The sequence below is a fragment of the Bos indicus x Bos taurus genome, chromosome 4 (assembly GCF_003369695.1).
Source record: "Bos indicus x Bos taurus breed Angus x Brahman F1 hybrid chromosome 4, Bos_hybrid_MaternalHap_v2.0, whole genome shotgun sequence".
In the NCBI taxonomy this organism is placed as follows: Eukaryota; Metazoa; Chordata; class Mammalia; order Artiodactyla; family Bovidae; genus Bos; species Bos indicus x Bos taurus.
Window position 1 is genome coordinate 113,924,283 of NC_040079.1, and position 13,127 is coordinate 113,937,409.

General features: G+C 38.1%; 1 protein-coding gene across 1 annotated transcript in view; it reads left to right on the forward strand.

The window, feature by feature from the left end:
• The first annotated feature begins 1,929 nt into the window (after nucleotides 1–1,929).
• The window catches only part of SPATA48 (spermatogenesis associated 48), a 65,443-nt gene continuing 54,245 nt past the window's right edge, over nucleotides 1,930–13,127 (forward strand). The window contains exons 1-2 of the mRNA XM_027538444.1: nucleotides 1,930–2,488; nucleotides 10,890–10,987. Coding sequence (XP_027394245.1) covers nucleotides 1,930–2,488; nucleotides 10,890–10,987 — 657 coding nt within the window. The remainder of the gene's footprint in view (nucleotides 2,489–10,889; nucleotides 10,988–13,127) is intronic.

Genomic DNA, 13,127 nt, shown 5'->3' on the forward strand with positions numbered 1-13,127 from the left:
TTCTTTGGTAGAGTGACTCCAGTAGTGATACCTTCGGGTGTATCTTGGTTGCACCACAGATAGACCCCTTGCTGTCTTTTAGCTGGACTGCTTTACATGCTGTATCTTCAGAGCTAGGATTGTGTCTGTTTGCAAATATTTTAACTTCAACTGCTGGGCTAGTTTCTGGTATAATGCAAGCATTCCAGTAGTCATACACTTTTTTGAAAAGGAAACATCTGGTAGAAAGGAGTTAAGAGTTCTTTTGAGACGAGGACCAGGACCACGATGGAGACATTTCTTAAGGACTGCTTCTGAAGAAGTCCTTGGTTCTTATTAGCAAAGGGAGTTGAAATTTCTGCATATTCCCTGGACTTTCTGGATATATTTATGCAGGTGTTAATAGGTAAAATGTATGGAGTACAGTTTATTCCACTGAGTAGATTCACTTCTTTAGAAATGCTTGCTAATCTGTATAAACTCCTAAATTGAATTTTACCTGTCTAGGCATGTCTTAGTAAACAGAGACCTGGATGATTTAGATCCAACCAGCATTTTGGTCAAGGTCTTGCACTTGTTTGAGCATACCTGGAAAACAAATTTCAGTGAATAGTACTCAATAAATCACTGTGTTTGAGGATGTGTTCTGCTAAAACTTCTTTTAATTTTTATAAACAACTCAACCTGCACAACATGATTTTTAGCAAATGACCTTGGACTGTGGGCCTCTAGTAAATAAAGGGTAGAGAAGACTATCACACCACGCAAAATTCTGAACTCTCTGTTTTCTGTCTTCAAGAATTTGCTTCAGTTCACCAGTACCCCCTGCCTTAGTCTGCTATGGAAATTCCTAATATTCAACCTGAGAATATGAAGTAATATTGGAAATCTTAGTTAATATGTGGTGTGATTCTAAAGATGAAAGCTGATTGCTGAAAATCAGAAGGTAGGTCTGTCATTTGTATTTGCATGTTTTATTCCAGTAAGGATAGTGTGAGTTTCATGCCCAAATTCTACTGTCTGGAATTCCTTTGATAGCTGTTTTCGTGCAAGACCAAGTTATCTAGTTGAAATGAGCTATTAAATAAACAGTGTATTGATGTCTTTTTTTTTTTTTTTTTTTGCATTGAGCTAATAGCTGGTGCTTACTGTAGTTTTCTTGAAATGAGTTTAAGAACCTCATTGCTCTTACTCTGTCCATCATGGTGGAAAAAAGGTAAGTAAGGCTAATGTAGGACATGTAAAAGATAAACCCATGCTTTGATTATAAATGTAAATTTTCTTTAAAAATTAGATATATTGATTTAACTGTAGTGTAATATATGTTCATTTTTTGCACTTTTCAGTTTACATTTGTATAGGTAACATGTTTTGTAGTTTATTATATCTATGAGGTAAAATATTTAAAATATATGAGAGAATACTTTAAAAAATATATTGCCTCTTCATTAACTGCTTTATTTATACCCTTTACTGAATATCATTTGCCCATAAAGTATCAACTTATGAAAAAATTGAAAAATAAATGAGCACAGTTTTCCTGAGCAGTGCTGAAGAAACTATCATGGAGGTTTTACTAACAAGTCTGTTTAATTGTTTTTCCTAAGAATTACATTATAATGTGTATAGTGATACAGTGTGTTACCTAAGAATTAAATTATGCTGTATATAGTGATACAGTGGGTTAAAGTTCTAACTGTTGCCAAGCAACATGGGCTCTGTTTTTTGTTTTTTCTGTGCTGGTCCCTTACTTCCGTTACTGGAGAAAAAATATTTGCCTTAAAAAAAAAAAAAAAACTACTCTATTGGCATTGAGAAAGCCAAATCAATAACTCTATTAGTTTAACGAGTCTTCAGTTATTAAAAATATAATAGCTTTTTAGTTAAAGAGAAAGAAGCCATCAGAAGCAATTAATATACTGTCAATCCACAATTTTAAAGTGAGAGGCCATGGATACATATTCACAGCTCATACCTGGAAAGATAAGTATCTCTGAAGGATCCTTCCTTTCAAGAACAAAGGCTGTTGAGAACATAGATTACCCCCACTACTGTGCTCTCTTAAGAAAACTGAACATGCCTTTTGTGAAAGGAGTTGAGGACAGACATGACTATGGCAGAATGGAGAAGAAATGCAACCCTACTTTTCTTAAATTTCACCCTTATCCCCCTTCAGTCCTGCCAGACTATCATTTACACTATCCATATCCCCCGCCGTATGGGCCAGATTATCCATTATTTCCACTTCGGGATGATGTACCCTTACAAGACCCCTGTTCAGGGTTTTTGAGTCCTGGTGGTGATGCTGACCTAAAGCCTGGCATTGGCAGGACCATACCAAGCCTAGTAGATTTCAGTGATGTGAAACCTCAACATCGAGTTCCCAGGCCAGACACAGGATTTCAGACGACATTAAAAAGGAAAACAATTTTATTGGAAGAACTGAAACAGGACAGAAGGTGGAATTCCAGGGCAGTACCAGACATTTCCATCAGAGCAAGACTTGGAGGTAAATGAAGTGATACGGGCTTTGTAATTTTTAAAACTTTCAAATGACAGAAGAGCATGGATCTAAGATTCATTCAGTACTTAGCAGTTCATTTGACATAAAATTGTAAAGAACCAAATAAGGAATTCTTATTTTTAAATTACAGACTGTAAGGAAAATGTAGTAAGAATGATAAGCTTTTTATAAACCTGTTTGTAAAAAAAAAAATGGTTTTCAAAAAGTGCAATCATTGGTGTAAGTGACAAACACAAAGTGTATATCAGATAACTTATTCTAAACATACAGATAACCTAATTTTGCCACAAAGGAATATATTTAACTCTGATAATTGCGTATCATGCCACCTTATCTGTTTCCCTTGGAAAAAATAACTTAGCTGATGATTATCAAAAAGTTTACACAGGCTGAAATGCAGTGAGAAAGTAGCTGAAAGAAAATTTGAGGGTCTGGTAAGAACCAAAGCTGAAGAAAGGCAACCCCTGCATAAATTACTCCACAACAACCCTGGAGGCAGAATTGATGACAGTTACTGACAGCTGCACCTTATGGATTCTCTGTAAGACCCCCAGAGAGTGTCACAAGCCTGGTCCAGAAGTGCTGAGAAACACTTTCGGAGAAAAACCATGGGCAGTGTTCCTGTATGGAATGTGTCTGACAGGCAGGGAGTGAAAAGAGATTAACACGTTTGAGTTTCTGGGAAAGGAAATGGCCGGCTGCTATAGCAAGAGATGCTGAGCCTTAGGCTAGCCTTCCGGGGCTGCACCCACTTCCCTGCTCCTCTGGAGCACCCAACCACAGACCAGAGGCCTAGGGAGGCTGTGTGGAGAAACTGTGACATCACCATTTTTCGCAGCAGTGGGTACTCAACGATTCCTGCTGCTCCTCCATGAAGAGAAGCCATAGGCACTTGGGACTGGGAAGGGAATAAGGGTAAAGGCTAAAGGTAGTAGCAGTGCAAAGCCCCACAAGGTAGTGGTCCCAAGCTACTCCCTCTGGATGCCAACTTTTAAATGAGATAAGAGTACTTTAGTGAGAGAGAAGTGCAGGGTAATAGTTACACTTTTAATGTGCACTACAGTTGGGGCCTCAGCAGCTAAGCTTGGGGACATTCCTTAGTTTGGAATTTTCATGTAAATAATGCATACAAGGTTCACTACCTTTTTTAAGAATTATTTTTGTAGTTGTTCAGACACTTGGTCATGTTTGACTCTACAACCCCGTGGACTAAAGCCCACCAGGTCCCTCTGTCCATAGGATTTCCCAGGCAAGAATACTAGCATGGGTTGCCATTACCTTCTCCAGCAGATCTTCCCGACCAGAGACTGAACCCACAATTCTTTACCACTGAACCACCAGGGAGGTCAATTATTTTTCTATAATTCATTGGAAATACCATCTAGGGTAATAAGATATTACAAGAAACAAATGCACTTCACACTGAAGGAACCACTGATGAGTTCATGTCAATCTCACAGCCATAGTACATTTTCACTGATTCTGCACTAGTGACCCAATTCTGTGTCAAGAAAGGAGCTTGAGTTCAGTCTTTTGCTAATGTTTCAATGTATAATAAAAATAGCCATTGTCAAGGACACTTCTTTAAAGGAATCAAAATTATTTTTCATTGTCCTATTTTAGACAAGTATGTCACCTTGCTGGTAAGCAGAAAATCGCAGCCTAGTGTAATTTTTAAGAACATTATTGTTGGTTTTTGGGGAGGTGACTTTTTCAAAGAGTGAACTGTCAAAACATTCCAGCACATTAGAGGTTGAAGGAATAATTTGTTAAGGCTAACCTATGACTAACATAGGGTTAACAGACGTGCACTGAGAACCAAGCATAGAGGTCATCTAGCCTCTATGTCACTGCTTAGATCAGTACAACAGAATTCAGAAGATAGACTCTAGAGTCACACTATCTGCACTCAGATCCTGGCAGAAAGCTTACTTGCACTATGACCCAGGAGCCATTGCTCATCTCCGTGCCTGTGTATCCTTATTTGTAAAACTGATATACTAGTTATACTTTATAAATCAATAGCAAGAGCTATTTAATGTTATTCACGTAAAAATATCTGACAGAGAGGAATGAAACAATAACATTTGTTAGATGTTAGAAAGTTAAGCAAAGTTCAGAATTTTCAGTTCCTTTGTATTTAAATTTTTTTATAAAATTGTAAGAACTGAATTAGCTAAGATAGGCAAAGGACTTAGCAAAATTCATGGAACCTGGTAAAGCATTTAATTAATAGTAGCTGTTACTAGCTTTTAACAGTTCAAAGAACAATCAAAGTTTAGGGATTGCATTCAATATAATTTGTCCTGTGCTTTCAAAGATGTTGTGGCTTCTGGAAACAATCATTAATTATAAATAATAAGTACTTTCAGATTTTAGCCAACCTAATACACATAATTTCTGATACATTCTGATAAAGAAGAATATCTTATCAGACTTAATTATATCACATTCCAGTGGGATTTCTTAGATATCAAAACAAGATCCTGAAAGGTTATATTGCTGATTTTTTATCCTATTTTAACCTTATCTAGACATCTAACTTTGTTCAGTTGTTTTTTTGTACCTGGTTCCATCCTGTCATGGGAGCCACACCTCCATGGCCTTATCCAAACCTAATTACTTCCCAAAGGCCCCACCTCCAAATATCATCATATTGTTGATGATATGATGCATCATAAGAGCTGCACCATGAATTTGGGGGTACACAAGCCTTCCCTCAATCACCATCTAAACCGTTTTTAAGTGTGTAGTTCATCGATATTAAGCACATTATTGTACAGCCGTTAGAACTGTTGATCTTCAAAATTTTTCATCTTGCAGAACTGAAATCTATGTCCGTTGAACACAACTCCATACCATCCCCATTCTCACCCGCTAGCAATCAGTTTACTTTCTGTCTCTGAATTTGACCACTTTACCTACCTCATATGAGAAAATTATACAGTACAGACCTGTTTATATTTTTTGTTTCCTTATGATTCAGTCTTGGTAGGTCATGTGTTTTTAGGAAATTTGTCCATTTCATGCAGATTATAAAGTTATTTGGTATACAACTGTTGATAGTACTTTCTTATAATCCTTTTTATTTCTATAAAATTGTTGGTTCAAAATCTCAGGAGTTCCTCAGGTGAAATACAGAACTGAACCTGTACTCAAAAGGCAAAGAGGAAGAGGCAGACATCCCAGATGGGTGGGTGGCAGGTTAAATGAGCAGAGAAATTATTTATGGTGCTTGTCATAGGTGCCTCAAGATGAGTAGATCTCCACACCTGCCTGCCAGAATCTTAAAGTCTACGTAGAAGACCTGACAGGGCTCAATCATGTACACTGTGGCCTCAACAACCATACTCTAGTCTCTGCGTTGTATCCTTGAAACAGCTCCAACTGTGGGAACAGTGGACAGAGTATACATTCTATGGACAGGGGAGGGGACGAGGAGCCTTGGATTGCCTGAGTTCAGCTCATGGGCCAGTGGGTGGTCACAGCCTCTCAATGACCTCCTCGGACAAACATCAGCTGTCATGTCCCCTCTTTCATTTGTAATTTTAGTTATCTAAGTCTTCTTTCTTTTTCTCTGAGTCGGCCCAGCTAAATGCTTATCAATTTTGTTGATTTTTTTCAAGAACCAACTCTTGCTGTCATTGATTTTCCCTATTATTTTTCTATTCTCTATTCTGTCTATCTCTGACTTAATCTTTATTATTTTGTTTTCTTCTGGCTTTGATTTAGTTTCTTCTTTTGATAGTTTTTTTAAGGTGTAAGTTGAGGTAGTTGATTTGAGATCTATTTCTTTTTTAATATAAGCATTTATATACCTATAAGTTTTCCTCTTAGCATTACTTTTGTTGAATCCCATAACTTCTGTTGTATTTTAGTTTTCATATGTCTCAAGATAGTTTTTAATTTTCCATGTTATTTCTTCTTTGACCCATTGGTGTTTTAGGGGTGTGGTGTTTAATTTTCATATATCAATGTTTAATTTTATTTCACTTTATTGTTTTCTGGTTGTGATCAGAAAATATAGTTTGCATGCTTTTGGTCCTTTTAAATTTACCAAGACTTGCTTTGTCACCTACAGTATAGACTAGAGAATGTTCCATATGCACCTGAGCAAAATGTGTATTCTGCTTGGGTGTTCTGTTGGTTAGAGTGTTCTGTATATGTCTGTTGGATCAAATTATTGTTCAAGTCCTCTATTTCCTTATTGACCTTTGTTTGGCTGTTCTATTTGTTATTGAAAGTAGAGTTCTAAAGTCTTCAACTATTATTGTACAGTTGTTTCCTCCCTTCAAGTCTGTCAATATTTGCATCATATATTTTGAAGGTCAAATGTTTGGTTTATAGAAATAAAATAGAGAATAGAAAAATAGTAAAAAAAAAATAAACTAAACCTAAATTTGGTTATTTGAAAATGTCAACATAATTCACCTACCTTTTGCTATATTGAGAGAGAAAATTTACGGAAAATAACTTACAAAGGGTATTATGTGTGTGTGTGTGTGTGTGTGTGTGTGTGTGTGTGTGTGTGTATTAAAGACCTAGTGTAACTGTTAGAGGAGAGATAACACATGAATTTAAAAAATACTTAGAATAGCCCTCAAATCTTTCTTGTAATGTTTTGGTTTCCTTAAAGGCAGCATATTGTAGAAATACTTTATAATAAAAATAAAGCCTATAGGAGAATAGTGTTCATGATAGACTCTTCCGGACTCATATAATTTTGGGTTACACAGAAAACCCATTCAATGTAAAAAAAAAAAAAAATCACAATTTTGAACATGTTAAATATCTAATAAATGAGGAAGTACCATAGTGCTTTCCTTGACAAAAGATTTAGATATGTATTTGGTAGCATGAAGTGAGACCGTGGGTTTTGAAGGAGAGGAGTGTAATAGCTGTTCCCAAAAGTGCTTTTGGCAACGCACTGCCTTCTGATGTGTGCTTGCTAACTCTCTTACCATGAAATGAGGTCTGTTTCCTTCTCACCTTGACTCTGGACTTGGACATGTGAGTGGCTTTCACCAATAAGATATTAGCAAGTGTGATGCAAGTGGAAGCTTGGTAAGTACTTACACATTGAGATTGGTCCTTTTGGGATTCTTCCCCTGAAGTTTCAGTCACTATTTTGGGAGAGACCCAATCTAGATCCATAGTAAAAAAATAACAGGCACTGGTCTTCAGGCCCAGCCTAGCTCATAGCTAATAGTCAACACCAACCTGCCAGCCATGTGAGTGAGGTCATTTTGGACCTTTCCAGCTATCGAAGCTATGCCATATCACATAGCTTCAGAATCCCAGGAGATGATGAATGGTTGTTTACATGACCAGGTTTGGCGGTGTTTGTTGTGCAGCAGTAGATCCTGAAACAGTAAAAGAAAGGGCATCATCATACTTAGATGCAAGTGTGATGCCCTGAGGTATTAATACAGTGTAGCCGTAATTCATTGCCCTGTTTACTTCTGCTGCTGCTGCTAAGTCGCTTCAGTCATGTCCGACTCTGTGCGATCCCATAGACGGCAGCCCACCAGGCTCCCCCGTCCCTGGGATTCTCCAGGCAAGAACACTGGAGTGGATTGCCACTTCCTTCTCCACTGTTTACTTCTACTCTGGCTTAAAATCAGAATTTTAGTTTTCTTGTTTTTCTATTTTCTTTTGTTTTTTTCTAAGCATCTGGTAAAAATGGCTTCAAATCAGAGGATACCAAAAAGTGCCACGTGTCTGCTGTTGGCATGAGAATCTTCTGGAGGATTTTCTTTGGCCAGCTGAGTCACAGAATTATCATTCTCAAAGCTGAAATGATTGTGGAAATTAGCACTGCCTCTTGGCCTCTCGCCTCTGCCTCTGTATTAATTTCTCTTGCCACTGTAACAAACTGCCACAGACTTAGCAGCTTTAAATGAAACACATTTATTACTCACAAGTTTGTGGGTCAGAAGCCTCTCTGTTCTTTGTTTGAGATCCAACGATGCCACAGTCCAGGTATACTCTTTGTTTATATCTAGAGAGTCTGGGGGAAATCTGCTTTGGGGTTTATTCCAGTTGTGCAGAATTCAGTCCCTGACATCTGAGGCACCCGTTTCCTTGCTCTTTGATGTCCAAGGGACACACTGTGCTCCTGGAGCCCTCTCACATGGCCAGCTCCATCTTCACAGTCAGCAGTGCTGTTAAAGGCCTTCTCACATGCTGCTCTCTGACTTCCCTCAGGATCCACTGCTGCTGCTACTGCTAAGTCGCTTCAGTCACGTCCGACTCTGTGCGACCCCATAGACGGCAGCCCACCAGGCTCCTCCATCCCTGGAATTCTCCAGGCAAGAACACTGGAGTGGGTTTCCATTTCCTTCTCCAATGCATGAAAGTGAAAAGTCAAAGTGAAGTTGCTCAGTCGTGTCTGACTCTTAGCGACCCCATGGAGCCTACTGGAGCCTACTGGGCTCCTCTGTCCATGGGATTTTCCAGGCAAGAGTACTGGAGTGGGGTGCCATTGCCTTCTCCACAGAGGGCCCCAATTCTCTGGCCCTCCATTGCCACTTCTCTTTTCAGATTCTGTCCTGAGTTCCTTGGTTAAGTACTGACTGAATCTTCATCATCATTATGAAAATGATATTACTTCCATGGGTACTAATAATGTTATAGCTCCTAATTGATAATTCATAAAGTTGTAAATAAAGGTGTGAACTTCATGCCAATTTGCCAGTTCCTTTAAATACAGTTGTAGTTTTTACAACCGTGACAGTTTTTACAACTATGACAGCAGTCATTAAAGGTAAGGAAAATAAGACTCAGAGGAGGTCAAATAATTCATGAGGTCACACTGGCATCTTAGCCAGGAAGTATATATGTTATTAAGCCCTAAGAATTGCAGCCCTCTCTTATAGAGCTCCACCAGATTGATATCAATGGTGACCATGGTACTCCTGTGTTATCCCAAACCCCTCTAACTATGTTTAAACATCTATGTACTGTCCAGGTAGCCCCACATTTTAACATTTTAGTTTCATCATCTGCTAAGTTAGATTAATTTATGGGGTTTCAAAGGTAAACAGTTGAAAAGTTGAAAGTGAAAGTTGCTCGGTCGTTTCTGACTGCAACCCTATGCACTGTACAGTCCTTGGAATTCTCCAGGCCAGAATACTAACGTGGGTAATCGTTCTCTTCTCCAGGGGATCTTCCCAACCCAGGGATTGAACCCAGGTCTCCTGCATTGCAGGTAGATTCTTTACCAGCTGAGCCGCCAGGGAAGGCCAAGTATACTGGAGTGGGTAGCCTGTCTCTTCTGCAGGCGATCTTCCTGACCCAGGAATTGAACCAGGGTCTCCTGCATTGTAGGCGGATTCTTTACCAGCTGAACTCCCAGGGAAGCCCCAAGCTAAAAAGTAGAGGACCAAATTAGAAGCCCCCATACAGTAGGAAAAGGATTTCTGTGGTACAAGCATTATCTACACCTACACTAGTCTCCTGTCCAAACCAGAGTAATTTGCAAAGTTATCAGTCTCTCTGATTAAGGACTTTGTAATGGCCATCTCTCTGAAGGTTAAGTCCACGACTTTCATGTCCTGACTTTGGCTGACCTCTTTTGTTTATCTTCTACCATTCGCTGGCTGCCGTTCCAACATGTAGCTATACCCAACCTTCAGTAATTTCTCATAAGAGTTTTGATATTGCTCAACATGTCTAGCCTGCCATCACACATACTGTTCCTCTGTCTGGAATGACTCTACTTCTGCCACTTCCGTTGTTAACCGAGTTGTAATCAGTTGTCAAATGAAGTCAGGTCTTTTGTCGGAAAGATGTTCCTAACTTCCTGCAATCTGGCTGGATTAGATGTCCCTCCTCTGCACTCCCTCAGCACTCAGAGCTCAACTGTTATTAGAGTTAACACATTATACTGCATTACCTACTTGACATGTCTGTTTTTCCATTTGTTCATGAGCACCTAAAAACCAGGAAACCTGTTTTCCATCTTTAAATATTCATCCTCTTTCATTTATAGGGCAGTAAATATTTGTTGAAGACAGCTTTTATATTTGCTAGTCTCTTATCATTAGGTTGAATTATCTACATAGTAAACTCCTTTGTGTCACCACCATCTCCAGCATGTCTTACATGCACATACACAGATTAATAGTACCCAAGAGATCTCTTACAATAATAAGTAATAAGTATCCGATAATTGTACACTATTATCATTATACTAAAATACAAATCTCAGGGCTGTTCTGTTCTCAATGAGAAAAGTTTTTAGATAACCCATTGAAAAATAAACACCACCTGAGTTCAGCTTTCTAGTAGAAAACAGTTCTGGTGGAAAAATAAATTTCTATTGCATTTTGTTTGTATGTATTTCATATGTATGTACCCAAACCACATACATTTTTGTTTTCAGGTTGGACGAGCCCACTGAAAGTTACTCCTTCCCAACCGCATCATGGAGAACACTCAATAAATCACCCATATATATTTGATGAGGAAGCAACATGTACAGTAAGAATTTCTTACTAGATGGGTTATGTAATATTTGTAATCAACTTATTTCATTGTGTATTTGATATTTTATGTCCTATAAACAAATAGCTATCATACTGAATCTTAAGAGAGAGAAATATTGTTGATAGCACTTAAAATGATACAAATGAACTTATTTACAAAGCAGAAACAAACTCACAGACTTAAAGAACTAACAAACATATGGTTGCTAGAGGGTAAGGGTGGGGAGAGGGATAGTTTGGGATTGACATTTACATGCTGTTATATTTAAAATGGATGAATAACAAGGACCTATTGTATAACACAGGGAACTCTGCTCAGTATTTTGTAATAACCTAAATGGGAAAAGAATTAGAAGAAGAATGGTACATGTATAATGGAATCACTTTGCTGTATACCTGAAACTATCACAGCATTGTTAGTCAACTAGCATATAAGTTTTTTTTTTTTTTTTTTTAATAGCTACCATTTATAAAGTACTCCTTCCTTACCTGTCAGGCCCTGTGCAGAAGTTCACAGTCATTGTAGAGTCTCATTGTCTGTGCATCCCTACAGCAACACTATGGAAGAGTAGTGAGTAGTGGATGATGGTATGTTCAACCCAGGTCCCCTCTGCTGGCAAGCGCACCCTCCCCAGTAGCAGCAGGCAGTGGACACTACGTGTCTGACGGCCACCAGCTAGACGATACACCCTCCCTCATGACCACTCAGACTTGCCAGTGACTGACTTCCTTGAAGAAAGAATAAAGCTATACTTCAGCTGAAACCACATTCCCATCAGTGTCCTTTCCTTGTTGTATCCTACACTTCACCTGGAGCACTCCTACCATGTATTAATTGGGAAAAAAAAAAAAGTGTGTTTCAGTTCCTGCTTCTAGACAAGATGATGTATTTATCTCATATTATTTGAGAAAGCTGAAACCCAGTGATGTAAAACAACTGACTTGACCACAAAGATAAAGTCAAACTTTAAAGCTGGATATATTTCTGAATCTTCCTATGTGGATTTAATAGACTCTAATTACTTGGAGACTCCTCCAGAGATACATAGATATGACATGTTTTCTTTTTTTTAAGCAGCTTTACTGAGGTTTATTTTACAAAACATAAAACTTGCCCATTTGAAGTATTCAGTTCAGTGGGGTTTTTCTTTGGCTCTCCACTGAATTGTGCAACCATTACTACAGTCTAATTTTTTAACATTTTCATCACCCCCACCCCCCAAAAAACATGTCTATTAGCAGTAAAGTTATGGATATCTTCAAGGAATCTATTTCCATTTTTGTAACTCTTGTATTTATTCCTTCCTAAAGTTGATCTGCCTAAATTTATCTGTAGTTTCTCAAGTTGATTTCTCCTTTTCCCACCTCTCCCTTTGCTTTTTCTAATTCTACCACAAAGAGAAATGGAGCATACCTCCCACAGGTCATCAGGTACACTAGGGTGTATGGCCATGGAATAAAAAGGTTACTCAAAATGTATGTCACCTGTGTCTCCTTTACTCAAGATACCGTCCACCATGCCAGGACTTCATGTCTATTCTTGTCTGCATTTTTTTCTATTAGAAAATCGTGGCATTAAAATGGGGGAGATTTTCCCTGTTTTGAACTATTCTAAATTCAGATGAAATGGAGAATTTTATTTCAATAGTAAGGAGAATTTGTATTTGTTAATTTTGCTTATTCCATCTCCAGACTCTTGAAAGAATCCATTGCTCCTTCTGATAAGTCCTGTGAGAGCTTGGAAAGGGGACATTATTATTGAAGGCACTGATGCTTTTTTCCCCCCATCGAAGGCTGTAAATTTATGGCAAGGCTATACGCTTTACCTAGCTATCTATTTTAGAATTAGAATTCTGAAGTTCTTGTCATGCAACAACTCATAAAGCATACTTATTTAAATTTAAGCATAGAGTTGTATGTCAAAATAAATCTTGATATTTTCCTACCAGTAATGGAAGCTAACTAAGTAACATGGGACAATATTTCCAATGGAAATAACTAGATTAATATTTACTTTTTTAATATCAAAAAGCTAATGGAGAGAAATTGCTGAACCAATGAAAGGTTAGAAACTTTAAAATGTAAGCCAGCACTTAGGGTCACTTTGGCCTGATAGGAATTTGCTGCTCTGAAAG